This window comes from Bos indicus, chromosome 7 (assembly GCF_029378745.1).
Source record: "Bos indicus isolate NIAB-ARS_2022 breed Sahiwal x Tharparkar chromosome 7, NIAB-ARS_B.indTharparkar_mat_pri_1.0, whole genome shotgun sequence".
In the NCBI taxonomy this organism is placed as follows: domain Eukaryota; kingdom Metazoa; phylum Chordata; class Mammalia; order Artiodactyla; family Bovidae; genus Bos; species Bos indicus.
In genome coordinates, this window is record NC_091766.1 from 6,545,675 (window position 1) to 6,565,953 (window position 20,279).

Genomic DNA, 20,279 nt, shown 5'->3' on the forward strand with positions numbered 1-20,279 from the left:
CGGGCTACAATCCATGGGGTCACAAAGAGCTGGGCACTTAATAGCAACTGGACAACCACGAACCAGTCTCAGAAGCTAAAGACTCACTCCCTGGGAGCGCAGGGGTGGGACTCAAACACTGCCCACCTTTCAAAACTCTAAACAAGGGAAAAGTTAATGAGGAAAGAAGCAGTGCTAGAACTCGAGGGAAAATGCCAGAAACAGCTGAACAAAGGTGGGTCAGACTGGCTCAGACCTGGCAGGACTCATCTTCTGCAGCAGCACAATCCTGGAGAACTTTCTTTGTCTTCATGGCCAATACAGTAGCCACTGGCCACATGTGAGCCCTTAAAATGTGCCTGGTGGGACTGAGAGATGAATTTTTTTTTTGATTAATAAACTTCACTGGGTCTTCCCTGGTGGTTCAGTGGTTTAAGAAAACATGTTTCCACTGCAGGGGGCATGAGTTCAATCCCTGTTCAGGGAACTAAGATCCCACCTCAAGGTTGGTTGCCTCAAGGTGCAACCAAAAAAATAAAAATAAAATAATTTTTTAAATTAATAAACTTCATTTTCTAGAGAAGTTTTAAATCCACAGCAAAACTGAGCAGAACTGAGAGACTTTCCATATACTGTCTGTCCCCACACTCGTATACCCTGCCCTACCAATGACATCCCACACCACCATGGTTCGTTTCTGACAATTGATGAACCTACACAGATGCATCATTATCACCCAGAGTCCGTCCTGTGCATTAGGGTTTGCACTTGGTGCTGTACCTTCTCAGAGGAGTGAATTTTTAATCTCACTTAATTGTAATTAATTAATTTTTTCTTCCAGTTTTACTGATATATAATTGACATATAGCACTTCATGGGAAATAGATGGGGAAACAGTGGAAACAGTGTCAGACTTTATTTTTGGGGGTTCCAAAATCACTGCAGATGGTGACTGCAGCCATGAAATTAAAAGACGCTTACTCCTTGGAAGGAAAGTTATGACCAACCTAGTTAGCATATTCAAAAGCAGAGACATTACTTTGCCAACAAAGGTCCGTCTAGTCAAGGCTATGGTTTTTCCAGTGGTCATGTATGGATGTGAGAGTTGGACTATGAAGCAAGCTGAGCACCGAAGAATTGATGCTTTTGAACTGTGGTGTTGGAGAAGACTCTTGAGAGTCCCTTGGACTGCAAGGAGATCCAACCAGTCCATCCTAAAGGAAATCAGTCCTGGGTGTTCATTGGAAGGACTGATGCTGAAGCTGAAACTCCAGTACTTTGGCCACCTCATGCGAAGAGTTGACTCATTGGAAAAGACCCTGATGCTGGGAGGGATTGGGGGCAGGAGGAGAAGGGGACGACAGAGGATGAGATGGGTGGATGGCATCACCGACTTGATGGACATGAGTTTGGGTGAACTCTGGGAATTGGTGATGGACAGGGAGGCCTGGCGTGCTTCAATTCATGGGGTCGCAAAGAGTCGGACACGACTGGGCGACTGAACTGAACTGAACTGAACTGTGTAACTTTAAGGTGTATAGCATAATGATTTGATTTACACACATCATGAAAGGATGACTGCAATAAACTCAGTGAATGTCCATCATCTCATATAGATATAAAATTAAAGAAATAGGAAAGAATATATGTTTTCTTTGCACTGAGAACACAAGATTTACTCCCAACATCTTTTATATATAACATACAGCAGTGTTAATTATATTTATCCTGTGGTACATTATATTCCTAGTACTTATTTTTCTTATAACTGGAAGTTTGTATCTTTTGACTGCCTTCATCCAATTTCCTTCTCCCAGCCCCCTGCCTCTGGTAACCACAAATGTGATCTCTTTTTCTCTGAGCTTATTTTTGAAGTATAATTGTCCTACAACACTATGTTAATTCCTATTCCATAACATAGTGATTCAGTATTTCTATACATTTTAAAATGAGAAATAAAGTCTTGGGACTTCCCTGGTGGTCTAATGGTTAAGACTCTCAGCTTCCAATTCAGGGAATGGTTCAATCCCTGGTTGGGGAATCAAGATCCCATATACTTTGTGGCCAAAAACACATAAATAAAAATTAAAAAATATATAAAGTCTTTATAGAGGTAATCAAGTTAAAATGACATCATTATGGTTAACAAATGCTATGACAAACCTAGTGAAGTGAAATTGAAAGTGTTAGTCACTTAGTCATGTCCGACTCTTGCGACCCCATGGACTAGCCTGCCAGGCTCCTCACTCCATGGAATTCTCCAGGCGAGAATACTGGAGTGAGTAGTTATTCTCTTCTCCAGGGGATCTTCCTGACTCAGGGATCAAACCTGGGTCTCCTGCATTGCAGGCAGATTCCTTACTGTCTGAGCCACCAGAGAAGCCTCAAGACAAACCTTGACAGCACATTAAAAAGCAGAAATATCACTTTGCCAACAAAAGTCTGTATAATCAGAGCTATGGTTTTTCGAGTAGTCATGTACGGATGTGAGAATTGGACCATAAAGAAGGCTGAGCGCCAAAGCTGATCATGATGCTTTTGAACTGTAGTGCTGGAGAAGACTCTTGAGAGTCCCTTGGACTGCAAAGAGATCAAACCAGTCAATCCTAAAGGAAATCAACCCTGAACATTCATTGGAAGGACTGACGCTGAAGCTCCAATACTTTGGCTATCTGATGCAAAGAGCCTACTCATTGGAAAAGACCCTGATAAGACTGAAGGCAAAAGGAAAAGGGGGAGGCAGAGGACGGGATGGTTAGAGAGCATCACTAACTCACTGGACATGAATTTGAGCAAACTCTGGGAGATAGTGGAGGGCAGAGGAGCCTGGACTGCTATAGTCCATGGGGTCACAAAGAGTCGGACACAACTGAGCATGCACGCATGTCGCCATATGTGGAGTGGCCACTGTGTTGGATGGTGCAGCTCTAGACTCTGGTGAGAGAGACCCCAGGGTGGTTGATCACAGCCCAGGATGGCCGCCACAGCAGTAGAGGGAGTGCCCTGGTGGGACTCTTATCATGGAGCCTCTGATTCCAGTCAAGACCAGGCCAGAGTCTCTGTGTGGTTGTCGCCCTTGTAGACGCTTGACAGGCTGGAAGCCTGCACACCTTTCCCAGACACCCTTGCCCACTAGTGTCCCGTCATGTTCTGTGAGAAGGACGTCAGAAGACAGGCAGAGAGGAGAAGCCATTTTTTTCCCAGGCTCCTGGCCGCCCCTTAGTCAGTCGAGACAATAACAAGGACTTTAGCAACAACAGCAGAGGGACTTCCCTGGTGGTCCAATGGTTAGGATTCTGAGCTTCCCACGCAGGGCGTGGGTTTGATCCCTGATGCGGGAACTAATATCCCACAGTGTGGCATGGCCAAAACAGAAAGCAATAATGGCAGAAACCGGCATCCGGGTTCCTGCTCAGCGCCCAGTGGTGGTGGGTTTTGGCATAACACCCTTTCCCTTTTGACTTTTAACCCTAAAGAGACTAGCAGTTTCCTCATGTTACTAATCTTCGGTAACCTTGCCTTCCCCTCTGCTTTTCCAACAATTTTGTACTCAATCTCCTGTATCAAATTGCCTTCTGTTTGAAATACAGATATTGCCGGCTTCTCTTTTCCTTATGGAACATGGACTGATAAAGCACCCAAGGCAGCTAACAGCCTCTGTCACCCCCGCCTGGACCACTGCTGCATCTTTCCAGCTGTTCCACTTGCTTCTACCCTCTCCATCCACTTTGCCCGCCTTATCCAGAGCCACTGTTCTAGAACACAAAGCTGATCATGTGCAAAACAGTCTGGGGGCCTCCCCTTTCTCTGTGCACAGGAAGTGAAGGATCCTGTGAGACTGAGAACTTGGAGCTCAGAGAGCAAGATGGTCTCAAAACGAGGCTGAATCACATATGGTCCTGTTTCACTGCTCTATCCACAGTGTTGTCCGATCAGACTATACGTGATCTGGCCTTGTCTCAAGACTCTCGTGGGCTCAGCTGATAAAGAATCTGCCTGCAATGCAGGAGACCTGGGTTTGATCCCTGGGTTGGGAAAATCCCCTGGAGAAGGGAAAGGCTACCCACTCCAGTATTTTGGCCTGGGTTGCAAAGAGTCGGACACAACTAAGCGACTTTCACTCTCACTTTCAAGGCCCTCTGTCTTGCTCTCTGAGCTCCAGCGTCTCAGTCTAAATATGCTTCTTTGTGCTTCAGCTCCTTTTTGCTTGTGGTGATTCCCAGCCCACCCACCCCCCCCCCCCCATCACTGAATGCACCCTCAATCTTCAAGTGTCACACCCTTGGACTATGATGTAGCACTTATCACTATGTATAGTTATCTATTTCTTCACGTGATTTTTTTTTTTCTTTTGGATTTTTTTTCCCCCTCTAGACTTGTGGTTCTCACAATGGCGGGGGCAGGGGAATGGCCTGAGACCAGCAGCTTCAGCACCTCCTGGGGATTTGTTTGTTGTTGTTCAGTCGCTAAGTCACGTCCAGTTCTTTTTGACCCCATGGACTGCAGCACCCCAGGCTTCCCTGTCCTCTACTGTCTCCTGGAATTTGCTCAAATTCATGTCCACTGAGTCGGTGATGCCATCCTCTGCCACCCCCTTCTCCTTTTTTGCCTTCAGTCTTTCCCAGCACCAGGGTCTTATCCAGTGAGTCTGCTCTTTGCATCATGTGGCCAAAGTACTGGAGCATCAGCTTCAGCATCAGTCCTTGCAGTGACTAATCAGGGTTGATTTCCTTTAGGTTGGACTGGTTTGATCTCCTTGCAGCCCAACGGACTCAGGTCCCACCCAGAGCTATAAATCAGAATCAGAGACCCAGTCTGTTTAGCAGACCTGGGTAGCTCCAGGGTGAGACCTATTTGTGGACAGCGTGTGTCTGCCCAGCTCACCAACAGAGCACCTGTGCTCAGTGAACACTTGACTGTGAATAGTTTGTTGAATGAGTCACAAAGCATGTTTTGCTCATTTGAGTGGCACGAGGTACATCAAGTTGCTGAAGACCCAGAAGCAGGAAGCTTGTGAGACTTCAGAGTAGAGGAGATGGACTGGAAGCTGTGCCATCACTACCTCAGGATTGCTCGACCTTCCAGCCTGACTGCCTGAGAAGTGCCACTGTCACAAAAGAGACCACGTAAGGGGAACCTGTGCTGAAGAAGCCTTGTGTCACTGTGGTCAGTACCCAGTGGAACTTTCCTTTGTCATCCTTTTAGTGGAAATCGGCTAAGGATGAGTGGAAAGACAGTGTTAGTCGCTCAGTTGTGTTTGATTCTTTGTGACCACATGGACTGTAGCCCACCAGGCTCCTCTGTCCATGGGATTCTCCAGGCAAGAATACTGGAGTGGGTTGCCATACCCTCCTCCAGGGGATCTTCCCGACCCAGGGATCAAACTCCGTTATCCTGTGTTGAAGGCAGATTCTTTACCATTTGAGCCACAGATGAGCAGGTGTCCATAGCAAAAAGAAGGCAACACATGTCTAAAGAAATAAATGCCTCTCCAGTAATGGTCCTCCGGCAAACACCAAATGCCTGCTCTGTGCAGGGTCCAGTGCAGAGGTGGAAGGATAGCAAATACATATTACCATTTCCTCCTTTCAGAAGAGGGGCTGGGGGTGCAGAGGCTACTTGCTGAGGCCACACATCAAGAAGGTGGCAGTGGGGAAATAATTCCAGGTGTTGTGGGTGCTACTGCGGTGCAGAGAGGTGAAAATACTGCAGCCCAGTTTAGCTGACACCCATATCACACACACACACACACACACACACACACACACCCCTATCCTGGGACAGGGCGCCTTGTTGGGAAGGGTGGTGTACACACACACATACAGACCCCTATCCTAGGAACAGTTGTTGGGAAGGGTGGTGTGTATACACACATAGACACACAGACCCTATCCTGGGACAGGGCGCCTTGTTGGGAAGGGTGGTGTACACACACACATACAGACCCCTATCCTAGGAACAGTTGTTGGGAAGGGTGGTGTGTACACACACACACAGACACACACACCCTATCGTAGGAACAGGGCGCCTTGTTGGGAAGCGTGAGGATCCTTTTTGCCAGGCGCACGGGAATGGCAACGGCATCCCTTGCAGAGGGCCCAGAATCGGCAGGAACCTGGAGGGCTAAGGGACCTTGGCATAAGAGCAGAGAAATCCTGGAAGAGGTGGTGAAGGAATGCAGGAGGAATTCCGCAAAGGTCCCTGGTCCCCGCACCTCCCAGGCCCCGCCCCTTTCGGCTAGGGCTAGGCGCGCGCGGCCCCGCCCTCGACCCCGCCCCTTCAGCTCCGCGGAACGTGAACCACCCCGCTTTGGCCCCGCCCTCCCCTGGGCTCGGCTGCGCGCGCACCGCCCCTCGCACCAGTGCGCGCGCGCGGCCCCGCCCCATTCCCCGCCGGCGCTCGGAGCCCGAGTCCGCGGGAAGATGGCGGCCCCGCTCATCCCCCTTTCCCAGCAGGTACGAGCTAGACGGGCGAGGGTGCGGCGTCGCCGCGCGGGGCGCGAGGCGGGCGCTGCGGGGAGTCCTAGGCGTGCGGAGGCCCAGCTGGGTGACGGCGGCTCGCTCTCAGGGTCCCCGGCGGAGAGCGGGCGAGTGGGCGGGCGGTCCTGAAGGTGACAGGCCGGTCCGGCCCGCGGCCTCCGGCACCCTAGCGACCCTTTGCGGACGGCGACCCCGCAGGCAGGTCCGCATCGCGTGTCCGCTCCGTCCGGGGCCCGGTATTCTCCGCAGCTTCGAGGCCGGGTGATGCATGGTAGCATTCGGCTGTTTCCCGGGGAGGTGGGCGAGGGGCACCAGGATTTTTGCGGGTGCGGCGGCCCCGCGGGTCTTTGTCTCCTGTCGGGTCCCAGTGCCGGGTCGGCCAGCATCTCCGCCCCGGTGGAGGGCAGAGCCCCGCCGGAGCCGGGACCCACCAGCATTGCGACCCCGGACTCGTCTCTTCCCTTGGGAGCCCCTTCCGCCACCCCTGCGCTGTGAAAGGGAGGTGGGGGTCTCAAGTCTCCGGACTCCTTGTTGTGCCTCAGATCAGCCTGATGTTCTTACCGAGGGGCAGTGTCAGTGGCGCGACACAGACCTGGAATAAGAGCCATGCACAGGCAGCCCTGCCTTCTGGGAGGCACGTTCATTCATTTATCCATCCTTCAAATGTGCATAGGGCCAGGTGCTGGGAGCGCAGCAGTCACCCAGACTAACAAGGTCGCTGCTCTCCTGGAGGTGACACTCTCGTGGGACCTAGAAACAACCCATGTCCTGCTGATAACAGCTGCCCTTATTTGCTGAATGCTGTGTCGTACCAAGCACCGAATTATGTGCAGTTTGCCAGAATGATCGAGCACAGCGCTGGGATTCAGTGAGGATACAGGGTCACATTATCACGTGTTCAGATCTTGGCTCTGGGTCTTACTCCTCTGAGTGTCCTTGGATGACGCCCTTATCTTCTCCATGCCTCAGTCACCTTATTTGGAAAATGGGAATGTTAAAAAAGTATTGGGATCAAGTGAAGATTAAGCATGTCAAGCGCTTATAGCAATGCTTGGCACATCGGTATCACTCAGTGATCCTGTAATTAGGGCCATTATTTACTTCTCTGGCAGATTGGGACATTTGGAAGTAGCGATGACAGCCGTGAGAGTGCCCAACCCCAGAAGAGCTCTTAGGCAGGTTGTCATGACTGGTCAGCTGATACATGGAGAGAAGTGGTGCCTACTTGCTAGACATTGCCAGAACTAGCCAATTTGTAACACTGTCACTAAATTCAAAGCACTGGAGATCCCTGTTATTAAGTAACAGATATAAAAGTGCTTTGTAAGCTATTAAGTGCCCTGCAGATGTTGCATATTATTATTACTAGCCAGTCGCTACATTTTAGGGTATGGGGGGGTGAAACACGGTAGGCTCATTTAATGATGAAGCGCCTCTGATTTTTAAAGCTTCTGATCCAAATAACACTTGCCTTAATTTGCACTTTGATGACAGTAGCTAACGTTAATTGAGTGCTTTAGAGTTTATTAAATAATTTCTAACTTGTGCTTACCCACACAACAAATAGAGGTGATTCTTTACCGATGAAGGATTAGCTTTAGAGAAAGGCAGTGGTTTTTAGAGAAAGGCAGCTGTGAGGTCCGGTGTGAAAACCTGAATCAGGTCATGTGATTCACCTGCTTAGAATCCTTTAGACTAAAGTCCCAATCCCCTCCCCCGCCCCCAACACCACCACCTCCCTGCCACCCGCAGGAATCCCTGGTGGTCAGGTGCCTGTCAGCCTCTCCTGCCTCTTCCTCACTCTGGCACCCACACCGCAGCCCTTCTTGCGGCTTTTCTCCTCCTCCCATAGCCTAAGCTCTGTCTGTCCTCCCGGTGTCTTGCAGGCTGTTCTCTGTCCTGAAGCGTCCGTCCCTGTTTCTTCCCTTGATGCTCCCTTCAGGTGGCAGCTCACGTGTTGTTCTTCTGAGAGGCCTTTGCTGCTTACCTAAGCCCCCCTCACACAGCAGTGTGCCTCCCTGACACCACCCATCAGTCCACAGAGGTCTGTGGGTCTCTTTGCTGTGTCCCCATTTGACCAGGTGCAGGCCTCTGTGCTCAGCACCCAGGGCGTGGCAGGTAAACCTGTGAAGCAAGGACCAAGGAGTTACACCACCCAGCACCCTTCACAGATGGCCTTTCTTCTCTCCATTTGGCCAGGGATCTGGGCCTTGAGGGTAGGGAGCTCCACAGCGTGGATCTCCTGGTCTCTGACAAGTTTAGGGCATTCACTGCCTGGTGTGCTTTTCCTGTTCCTTTCTCGGTATGTTTGTTGAATGATGACGTGGCCAGACTTTCTTCCTTGGATAGTCTTGTCAACCGTTCACACTTGTTAAGTGAAGCACTGCACCACGGGTTCCTGTAGACCCAGACCTACCAGGCGCTTCCAGTCTAGCTGGGGGCCTCCCAGAAGTTCACGATTATTACCGGGGAAGCATGGATCTAATTCCAGGATAGTTTCTGTTTGGGGGCAGTGGGGGAGCCCCCTCTGGATCAGGAGGCCATGAGCTGGCTGGATTGAGGTGTAGGGCACGCTTGGAATGTGAATGGCCAGTTGAAGGTGAGTGAAGCTAGGAGCCAGTGAGTTTGTGGAGGGTGGGGTGTTTTTCCTCTGCCTCCAGCCCTGTCTGGGTTTTTCTTATCAGCCTCATTCCCACTCTGCTCCCTACGCAGCCGTATCTGTGATGTCTTCTCCCCCTATACTCTCTGCTGACCCTAAATATAAATCTTGTCAATCTGAAGAGTGGATAGTTCTCCTTCTAACAGTGGTTTTTTTCCCCCCTCCATCAGCATCTCGTTGATTTTTCTTTCTCCCAGGCCCCCTTGCCTCTCCTCTTGCAGCGCCCCCAGAAGTGCACCCGTGTTCCTTGCCCCCTCTGTCCCAGGCGCTCTTGTAGTTTGCCGGCCGCCTTGCTGACCTTAACCTGGGTGACCTGTCTTTGGGGCTGGTCCTCCTTGAGCCCTGCGACACTTGTCAGTCACTGTAGCCCACCCTCAGCCTTTACCGTCTTCTCTTCTCTCCTGCTTGCATTGTTTCTTTCTGTGTGTTCCCGCCTCTGGTTGAGAGCACTCTAACCCGCCCTCTCCCACCCCAGACCCCATGGCCAGAACCTCATGCTGTGACCTCCCTTTGAACACTGTCTGCCCCAGAGGCCTCTTTACTGGGGTCTCCCCTCAGCTCCACTGGGAGTTCTCCCCCCTGTACCTTACGTGGCCCCCAGACCCAAGGGGCAGTGGTAACAGAAGGAGAGCATTGGGCTCAGTGGTAATGAGTCTGCCCAGTGCTCACGGAGTTCCTTCTTCCTTCCTTTCCCCTTCATCATAAGTTTCTTTAAAAAAAATATTTATTTTTATTTTACTTATTTTGGGCTGTGCCGGGCGTTTGTTGCTGCGCGCAGCTTTCTGTAGTTGTGGCTGGCGGGGCCACTCTAGTTGTGGTCCACAGGCTACTCATTGCGGCGGCTTCTCTTGCTGTGGAGCTCAGGCTGTAGACGTGTGGGCTCAGTGGCTGCGGCTTGCAGGCTCCAGAGCACAGGCTTGGTAGTTGTGGCACACAGCTTAGTCGCTGCTCACTTCTTTTTAATGTGTGCCACTGTTCCGAGAAGCTTTTATTCCCATTTTACAAACAGGAAATGGAGACTCAGAGAGATGAAGTATAATAACTCGCTGAAGTCCCGCTGCTGGTGAGCGCAGAAATGGAGTTAAACCCACTTCTGTCTGCCTGCAGAGCCCTGCAGTTTCTGCTGTTGCAGGCGGCCCACTGGGAACCCCGCCCACAGCATCATCCAGCAAGTGTGTCTGGAATGAAGGCTCAGGGCTTGGGACACTTGTTTGTCCTTTCCTCCCTTGTTTTTCCCTCCAAAGTAATCGCTAGTTTTTCTATCTCACTCAGATGCTAATGCGGTATAACTTGGGGGTGGATGGGGTAAGAGTCAGGTTTTAGAGTAAATCTGGCCCATCCTGTAAGATCCAGAGATCCCGGCTGTCTCTCTTAGTGACCTGCAGCAACCTGGTATTTGTTGACTGTGTGGCTCCCAGTCACGCAAAGAACATGTAAGTTTTGTCTCTTCTGCCCCAACTTTGAGCTTTAAAACAACTTTTCCCATGCCTAGTTCTTAATCCCAATCAGCTGATGGCAGAAGTGAGTGAGCATCTTTGATCAGATGTAGTAAATAGAGGGTTTTTCCATTAGTCATGTGTGGATGTGAGAGTTGGACTATAAAGAAAGTTGAGTCCCGAAGATTTGATGCTTTTGAACTGTGCTGTTGGAGAAGACTCTTGAGAGTCCCTTGGACTGCAAGGAGATCCAGTCAGTCCATCGTAAAGGAAATCAGTCCTGAATGTTCATTGAAAGGACTGATGCTAAAGCTGAAACACCAATACCGTGGCCACCTGATGTGAAGAGCTGACTCATTGGAAAAGACTCTGATGCTGGGTAAGATTGAAGGCAGGAGGAGAAGGGGACGACAGAGGATGAGATGGTTGGATGGCATCACCAACTCAGTGGACATGAGTTTGAGTGAACTCCAGGAGTTGATGATGGACAGGGAAGCCTGGCGTGCTACAGTCCATGGGGTCGCAAAGAGTTGGACACGACTGAGCGACTGAACTGAACTGGATAGAGTGCGCTTCCCAGGTGGTGCTAGTGGTAAAGAACCTGCCTGCCAGTGCAGGAGACATAAGAGACTCGGGTTTGATCCCTGGGTCGGTAAGATCCCCTGGAGAAGGGCATGGCAGCCCACTCCAGTATTCTTGCCTGGAGAGTCCCATAGACGGGGGAGCCTGGTGGGCTGTGGTCCATAGCGTTGCAAACAGTCAGATGTGAGTGAAGTGAACTAACACCCACGCACTGGATGGGGTGTGCACTGTCTGGTGCCTCAGGCTGTGCCAGCAGACCTAGTCACCACCCAGGTGAGAGGCAGCTCGTGAACCCCACTCCAAGGAGTGGTGTTGGGTTCCCTCCACCTTGACCGACCTGAGCAGCCGGCACTCACTCAGAAAGCTGCTTGACATTCGTCCTGGGATGCTGCTTGCAGGGCCCCGTTATCCTCTGACACCCCATCAGGGTGCCTGTTTTCCACGTTCGGGCCCCGAGGTATTCTTCCAGTGACCTTAGTTGTGCAGTACTTCGTGTACCTCAGTTTCCCCATCTGCAGATTGGGAATAATACCTACTTGTTTTATCGGCTTCACAACAGTGGAGCATCAGGATCCCTCAGAGCGGCAGATGTGTGTGCCTTCACTGTGCTGTTCGTTCAAGTGTTTTTACCGGGCATCTTCTCTGGGCAGGTGCTTTCTGGGCAGCAGGTTATACCTGTGAACCTAAAGACCCCCCTGCCTCAGGGAGCTGAGGGTCTAAGGAGGGGCCTCTTGGTGTCCTTTAGTTGCTAAGCTGCATCTGACTCTTTGCGCGTCTGACTCTTTGCAACCCCATGGACCGTGGCTCCTCTGTCCATGGGATTTCCCAGGCAAGAATACTGGAGCAAGTTACCATCTCTGTTTCCAGGGGCACCTTCCCGACCCAGGGATCCAACCTGCATGTCTTGCATTGGCAGGCAGATGCTTTACCACTGAGCCACTTGGGAACCACAGACATGCAGAAATGCACAGACATGTGTGCAGTGGAGCGATGCCGTCTGCGCTCTGAAAAGTATAAAGCCGAGGAGGGCAGTCAGATTGGAGGTCTGGGAAGGCCTGGAGTCTGTGCAGGCACCCAAGGACTGGGCAGGACAGGCATTTAGTTGGCTCAGATCATTGTCCCAGTCACCCTGGTAGGTCTCCTCCTTGCCTTTATGAAGCGGTAAACTGAGGCCCAGGGACCTTATGTCTCTTGCCCAAGGTCGCAGCCAGCAAGCGCACGCCGACGCGCTCTTCTGACCTTCTCCCTGGCCTCGGCGCTGCTCTGTGGCTTCCCGTCTGGGAGTTTGCTTGTTTGTGACGCTGCCAGGCGTTACAGTCGTGTGAGTCTCATCTGATTTAAGCAGCGCTCATGCTGCTTCAGCGCTGGGCTCTGCAGAGTCTAGTGGAGAAAATCACTTGGTTATGTTTTTATTGATTTGTTTTTGGCTGTGCTGGGTCTTCGTTGCTGCCGGGCTTTTCTCTGGTTGCAGAAAGTGGAGGCTGGTCTTACTGTGCAGCATGGACTTTAGGGTGTGGACTTCAGTAGTTGCGGTACATGGATTCAGTAGTTGTGGCTCCCAGGCTTACTTGCTCCATAGCACGTGGAATCTTCCTTGATCAAGGATCGAACCTGCGTTGGCAGGAGATGCTTTATCACTGAGCCTCCAGGGAAGCCCTACATTTTAATTTTATTGTTTTAATCTTGTCTCAGTGGAAGGGGGAGGGGGAGGGGGGATGGAAAAACCTCCTCATTATCTTTGTGAGGGGTCAGCAAGTTTCCCTGCTGGCGTGGCTCCTCAGTGCTTCCAGAGGCTGACAGAGGAATGAGCGGGCCTCGCCCAGCCCAGAGGGAGCTCGGACTCTGCTCGGGCCAGGGCGGCTCAGGTCCAAGCTGGAGGAGGGGCGGCTGACTTGCTTGGGTGTGTTGGAGACAGCTGCGTGGACAGGGCAGGGGGGATCCTGGGAGGGGAGATTGGCACGGCCTTTCTGACAGGACAGGATGAGGGGAAGCCGAGAAACTGGAGCTCCAGCTCAAAGGGCTGTCATGGCTGGGATTTTGGAGTACATGTCCTGCTTTTAACTAGGGTGACTTAGGGTTGGAAGGAAGAAGGTGGCTTGGTAAAACGGGACACAGGAGTCTGTGCCTGGCCTACAAATCAGCCTGAGACAAAAGTGCCTGACCGGTGTCCGCTTGCCCAGAGAGGGGCTGACGCAGACGCGGGGGAGGAAGGGAGATGTGCTGGCTCACGGGCTCCACGGCTGCTCCTGCGCGCACGCCCGCCACGGCCGCCCCAGTTCTTACTGCCACTTGCTAATCGGGGAAGTAGAGGGTACAGATGACCGCAAACAGCCGTCTCCTTAGGTTGCCACCCGCTCTGCCTGCTGGGCGGGATTCCTGCAGTGTTTGATCGTAGAAATGATTTACTGGCTGGGTTCTGGCCCGGCCGACACAGAGGCGGTTCTCCTTTTGTGCACACTGGCTGGAAGAAGCCGATGGTGTGCCTGGCCTCCGCTGTCTGTGGGCTTATCGGGCCCCTGCCCTGCCCCGCACTTGACACCCTGTAGCCTGCACCTCCCAGACTTGTCGCTCTAGGCCCTGCTTTCGGTAGCTTGCACATTCTCTCCTGCCTCAGGGCCTTTGCACATGCTCTTTAGGGCCTCTCTGGAGTGTCCTTTTCCCTTTTCATCTCTGGTTAATCCCGGCTGCTCTTCATATCTCAGCTAGCACATTGCTACCCTGACAGACTGGCCCAGCTTTTCTGTTACTGCCTTGGGGGAGACCTTGTGCTTTTCTACATACCAGTTTGTAATTTTGTGCTGGTGGGAGTCTTCGATTGATGGTGTTTCTCCCCACCGTGTGGACTGTGTCTATGAAGGCAGGGACTGTTCGGGTTTTATCTTTGGGTGTGCTTCCCTGATGGCTCAGTGATAAAGAATCTGCCTACAATACAGGAGACATGGGTTTGATCCCTGGGTCAGGAAGATGACCCGGAGAAGGAAATGGCAGCCCACTGTGGTATTCTTGCCTGGGAATCCCATGGACAGGGGCGCCTGGCGGGCTCCAGTCCACGGGGTTGCATGAATCGGGTACGACTTAGTGACTGAACATCAGCCTTAGGTGCTGCTAATCATCTGTTGAGGTAAAGGGTGACTGGTTGGGCAAGTCCACTTTATGAGAGACAGGCTCTCTGGCAGTTCTTGAGGAGTGAAGCAACACACGTAGATTGATTGCTTCTCCAGGGAAGGGCCAGAGTTGGTGCTAGCTCGGAGACATTTGCTGTAGTGGGACCTGCAGTGACGAAGAGCACCCTGGCCAGAGGGTGCCAGAAGGGCAGAAGGGCTGGGGATGAAAGGAGTGTGTGGATTGGCTCCTCGGATGGGGTCCTCCAGGGGGGCGGGGGTGGGAAGCAGGTGTGGTGTGGGCAGGCGCAGGACCAGACGGGCCTTCCTGGGGGCCAGGGGGTGGCGCCAGGTGGCGGCTGCCTCCGCTGAGACCAGACTGTCATCACCTTTGCAGCAGTCTTCCAGGCCAGGGCAGACCCCACACAGAGGCGCAGCCCGTCCCCTGGGGACACCCCTGTGATGTTTACTGAGCACTTAAGTGTGCTGGCTCAGGCCCAAGAATAAAGCCAAGCTCCTGCCCTTCAGACAGCTGAGCCGGGGCCGGGCTCCCAGATGATCAGAGGTCTCGAGGAGGTCAGGCGGCAGCCTGCAGAGGTGGAGTGAATGGCCTCCACTGGGCTGGAAGTGAGGAGAGGAGGAAGAGGGACCAGCCTCTCCCTTCTCCCACCCCTTCCGTCCAGTCAGAGCCCCAGTTCCTGGACTCTGGTCACCCGGCGTCCCCCAGAGGGGTGCTGGGGAGAGATTGGGGCACAGGTCTTGCATGGTAGTGAGGGAGTATTGTTGGACACCCGCTTTGTGCGCATTCACCACTGATTCCTTGTCAGGGAGGTGTCATTACCATCATCCTTATGCTCATTGGTTTATTACATTTAATATTTATTTATTTATTTGCCTGAGCTGGGTCTTAGTTACGGCATGCAGTATTTTTAGTTGTGGCGTGTGAACTCCCAGTTGCGGCAGGTGGGATCTAGTTCAGGGACTGAGCCCTGGCCCTCTGTGTCGGGGGCGCGGTCTTAGCCGCTGGACCAGCAGGGAAGCCCGAGGGCGGGCTTTTCAGTGTTACATTTCCAGTGGAAATAGAAAACTGTGTTCTTTCAGGCTGTTTTTAAAGAGGAGAGATTGAACAAGAATACAACTTGACAATGAGGCCCTCTTTTGGAGACAGTTTAACCATTAGGACTCTGAAATTTTGGGGCTGGGACCAGCCTCTAAATTGCCCCACACCCGAGGGATGGCCATGTTGGAGATCCCAGAACCTGATTGACTCCGGTGTGTGTGATTGCAAATGTTTTTCCCTTTGGATGTTTTCTTTGATAAGGGTTAGAATGGCTTCTGTGCCCTCAGCGCACTCCTATGCCCATTTTGAACTTAGAAAAATATTTACTTGGCTGTGCTGAATCTTAGTTGCAGGATCTGTAGCTGCAGCACATGGGATCTAGTTCCCTGACCAGGGATCAAACCCAGGCCCCCTGCACTGGGAGTGTGGAATCTTAGCCATCGGACCACCAGGGAATACTCCCCATTTTGAGCACTCCCTATGCAGAAGGGGGGTTCCCAAGGGGGTGAGCTGACACCCACGATGCTGAGTGAGGTGGGCAAGCCTGTGGGTTACTCTGTTGCTCACACATCAGGCCGTGGAATCAGCAGCTTCTTCCAGACCAAGGTTTTAGTGTTGGCTTTCTACTTTTTGATTTTTTTTCTGTTGCCTTGTTGCCACTAGAAAATATTCTTTCAGTCAGAATCCTGTAAGTGGGTTTTTATTTGTATGTATTTAGCCTACTGTGGGCTTCCCTGGTGGTTCAAATAAAGAATGTGCCTGCAATGCAGGAGACCTGGGTTCATTCCCTGGGTTGGGAAGATCCCCTGGAAAAGGGCATGGCAACCCACACCAGTGTTCTTGCCTGGAGAATTCCGTGGACAGAGGAGCCTGGTGGGCTACAGTCCACGGGGTCACAGAGTCAGACACGACTGAGCAACTTTCTTTCTTTCTTTAGCCTACTGTGTGTGAAATTATATGTTAAATAAAAACAAACCACAGAAACTAAGAGAACTGAAAGGCTGTTCAGTCCTGGCGTTGAGAGCAGTTCAGCCAACGAGTTGAGGGAGAAAACGAGGGCGATATGTACCATCGTGTGGCCAGCACTTGGTGAAATATTTTACTGTTTGCTGAAAAGATCGTTTGGCACGGCCAGCTGATCGTTTGGCACGGCCAGCTGCGACATGGTTTGATGTCGCTGCACACGTCCTAACAGCTTTGTCTGACTTCTCTCCCAACAGTTCTTCGTAGATAAAACCTGGTCTTCCGTCTCAGTGACAGTAATAAAGGCCACCATAATAATAGATCTCATAAGTGCTTCCCTTTGCTGAGTGTGCATTATCTACATTTTCTCACTTGATATAGGAGCAGACATCTTACAGATAGGGAAACTGAGGCCCCAAGAGGCTTCAAGCTCGTCTTCACTTTGCCTTGTCTACCCGAGGGCTGACCACCTTCCACCCATCTCACCCCCTCCCTCCCAAGGCGCCATCTCAATCTCACCCATCCCACGAACAGCCTTTTCCTGACCCAGTGTTGTGGGTGGAGCTCACAACATGCGAGTGTGAAACTCCATCCCCCAAGAAGGGAAATGCAGGGAAGGGGCCCAGGCAGTACAGTAGTCTTAACATAAATTAACCTTGAAGAAGTGTCTCTTTTATAAATTTGGGGCTACAGAAGCATGGGAGAGGGACTTATTTCAGTGGGGAATTCCGACTACTTCTTACAGCCGGAGATTTGGTGTGGGGGCTGGAAGGTAATTGGCTTTCAGCAGGCAGACACACACAGCCACACGCCCCGCTAGGGGTAGTCTGTGCTCAGACAGGGTGAGCGGTGCACAGCATGCAGAGTGGAGCATCCGCCAGGCCGGGAGGGAGGGCAGGCAGGGTTTGATGGCGGTGTGTGTCTGTGAGCCAGTGAATGTGTGTGTGTGTATGGGTGAGTTTGGGGGGAAGTTGGGCCATCAGGGTCAGAAGGTGGCTGTGGAGCACGTAGCGGGCACAACCCAGTGGAACTCCAGACTCCTTCAGCAACCACCTAGGGTCTTTCTGAGCGGAGTTGTGACCCTGTGCCAAGTGGGATGGAGAGGGGAGCGGGCGAGCGCTGGAGCCAGCTGAGAGGCCGAGGTGTGTGCGGAGCCCGGCGTGGGTTGGAAGGCCGCCGTCGCTGCTCTGTCTGCCTGACCCTTCCCTCCTTCAGGACGAGGCTTCATTCCTGTGCTGTCCCTGCCCGTGCCTTTGTGGTTTGGTCTCTGACCAGACGTGATGCTCTGCTCTGTGGTGGCAGGGACTGTCTTTTCACTCACTGTGAAACTGGGGAGCCTGGCTTGGTGCTGGGAACTTCGAGAGCCCCTGGGCTCTACAGAGCAGTAGGCGCTGGGAGGCCTGACGGCGCCACCTGCAGAGGGGAGCAGGGAGGCGGCAGGGAGAGCTGCTGGCCTGGTCCTGGCGTCCTGTTGTGCCAGGGGTCAGAAGATGGCAGGGATTTTGGGACCCCGGGGTGGCCAACATAGAAAGGGATTTGGGGAAGGCTCAGGGCATGCTTTGGAGAAGGCAGTGGCACCCCACTCCAGTACTCTTGCCTGGAAAATCCCATGGATGGAGGAGTCTGGTAGGCTGCAGTCCATGGGGTCGCTAAGAGTCGGACACGACTGAGCGACTTCACTTTCACTTTTCACTGTCATGCATTGGAGAAGGAAATGGCAACCCACTCCAGTGTTCTTGCCTGGAGAATCCCAGGGACGGGGGAGCCTGGTGGCCTGCCGTCTCTGGGGTCGCAGAGTCGGACACGACTGAAGCGACTTAGCAGCAGCAGCAGCAGGGCACGCTTGGGCCTTCCCTTGTGGCTCAATGGTGAAGAATCCGCCTGTAATGCAGGAGACGTAGGAGACTCGGCTTTGATCCCTGGGTCGGGAAGATCCCCTGGAGAAGGAAACGGCAGCCCGCTGCAGTACTCTTGCCTGGAGAATCCCATGGACTGAGGACCTGGCTGGCCGCAGTATGTGGAGTCACACGGAGTTGGACACGACTGAGAGCAGCAGGGCACGCCTGGGGGGCGTTGGGACCACTGTGAGGAGTGGGCACCTTCCAGGAGGGCAGTCAGTGCCCTGCTGTGCGTAGGGGGCACTGACTGCTAAGGTGTCACTCCTGTGAGTCTCTGCAGGGCCTGGTCCCTCAGATGGAGGAAGGGAAGAGAGAATGGACATGGTGGGGGAGGGGCTGTTCTCTGAGACGCCTGGAGGAGCCATGTCTAGGAGGGCTATGAGCTTCCCTGGTAGCCCAGAGGCTAAAGAATCTGCCTGCAGTTCAGGAGACCCGGGTTCGATCCCTGGGTGCGGAAGATCCCCTGGAGAAGGGCATGGCAACCCGCTCTAGTATTCTTGCCTGGAGAATTCCATGGGCAGAGGAGCCTGGCGGGCTACAGTCTGTGGGTCACAAAGAGTCAGCCACGACTGAGCGACTAACACACACAGGGATACAGGGAGGCCAGGGCTGCGTTGATCTTAAGCAGGAGTTTGGGGCTGGAAGCTGCTCCTTGCTCCCTCTAGGCGGCCTGGGCAAGGTCCCTTTCCTGTCCAGCCCACCTGCTCCACCGTGTGGCCGCACTCAGCCCCGTACCCCTTCCCCTGTGCCTGGCAGTCCCCCCAGGACCCCACCCCCTGGGTGTTTTCTTGCCAGGGGCGTCTCCTTCTGGCTCAGTCGGGGCCCGTCCTCCCCAGAGCTTCAGCGCGGGTACCCAGTGTCTGTTATCCCCTCCGGCAGACTCGGCCACGGTGGCTGCCGGCTCCTCTCCCTGCGGCCTGTGTCTGTGGGCCCCTGCGTCGCTCCCCATCCTGCCTTTTCCTCTCAGCACTTGTGCCCTGCTGGTTTCACTGTCATGTCTAATGCCTTCTCCAGAGCAGGAGCTCCAGGAGGCTGAGGGGGGACCCCATATTCACTGTTGCACCCCTACTGAGGCCAGCGCCCAGAACCAGGCGGGCAGTCCGTGGGTACTGCGGAGTGGAGAAGGGATTACCACCTCCATGCCCCGTGGAGACCTCCAGAGAGACGTGTTTGGGGTGGGCAGCCCCTGTTCTGTGAGTTGCTGCACCATGGGTGGCTGCGTTCATGTGTGTCCTGGAGGATGGGCAGTGTCTCCCCAGCTTCCTCCACTCCCTGCTGTCACCGGCTCCCAGTAGCCGAGGGTATACTTGGTTTTCCTCCTCACGAGTGCATCTGCTCAGCTTGCCTTCAGGAAGATGGGATGATATTCTGACCTCCCAATGAGGGGTGGGCAGACCTGTCGTCTCGCTGTGCCTGTCTCGCTGAAACTGCGCTGAGTGACCCCGAGTCCCTGCTGGGGGACTCGCTGCAGGGCCAGCCTTGCCCGTCCCTGATCTGCCCCCTGACTCTGCAGGCCCAGGACGTGCCTCCCGTTGTGACATCTGAGGCTCCTGCGCTGGAGTCCTGGGCTCACTTCGCCTGCCTCTCCCCTTGCTTGAGCCTCAGAGCTCAAGATACGAACCTGTGTCCCTTGCATTGGCAGGTGGATTCTTTACCACTGAGCCACCAGGGAAGCCCAACATGTACGTGTTCAATAAGTGAATGAATGAATTCATAAGTTCAAGAGCAGAAAACTGGCAAATCCAAGGGCGTGCCACTGTCTGTGAAGGACAGGAGGAGCTTGGTAGTTTGAGATGCAGTCATGAAGGGTGGGCATTTCTGGGCATAAAGGAGCTGGTGAAGGAGAGTGAGGTGTGAGAGGACGGGACTTGACAAGCCAGTGTTTGTCGAGAGCTCACCGCATGTCAGCGGCCAGCGGCGGGAGGCCTTGTCCTTTTTCCAAATGAAGAAATCAAGGCACAGAAAGGCTGCTCAGCCTCCCTATGAAAGGTTGTTGCTGAACGACACAAAGACGCCGGGATTCTTGGCCTCCGGAGGAGAAGAATTCAATCCGGGGCCAGAGACGAGGCTTGATCGCTCAGAACTTTTGTGTGATAAAGTTTTATTAAAGTATAAAGGAGAG

General features: G+C 53.0%; 1 protein-coding gene across 1 annotated transcript in view; it reads left to right on the plus strand.

Annotated features, from left to right (window-relative positions):
• The first annotated feature begins 6,360 nt into the window (after positions 1–6,360).
• The window catches only part of EPS15L1 (epidermal growth factor receptor pathway substrate 15 like 1), a 105,213-nt gene continuing 91,294 nt past the window's right edge, over positions 6,361–20,279 (plus strand). The window contains exon 1 of the mRNA XM_070792600.1: positions 6,361–6,434. Within this exon, the coding sequence (XP_070648701.1) occupies positions 6,402–6,434 (33 nt within the window). The 5' untranslated portion in view covers positions 6,361–6,401. The remainder of the gene's footprint in view (positions 6,435–20,279) is intronic.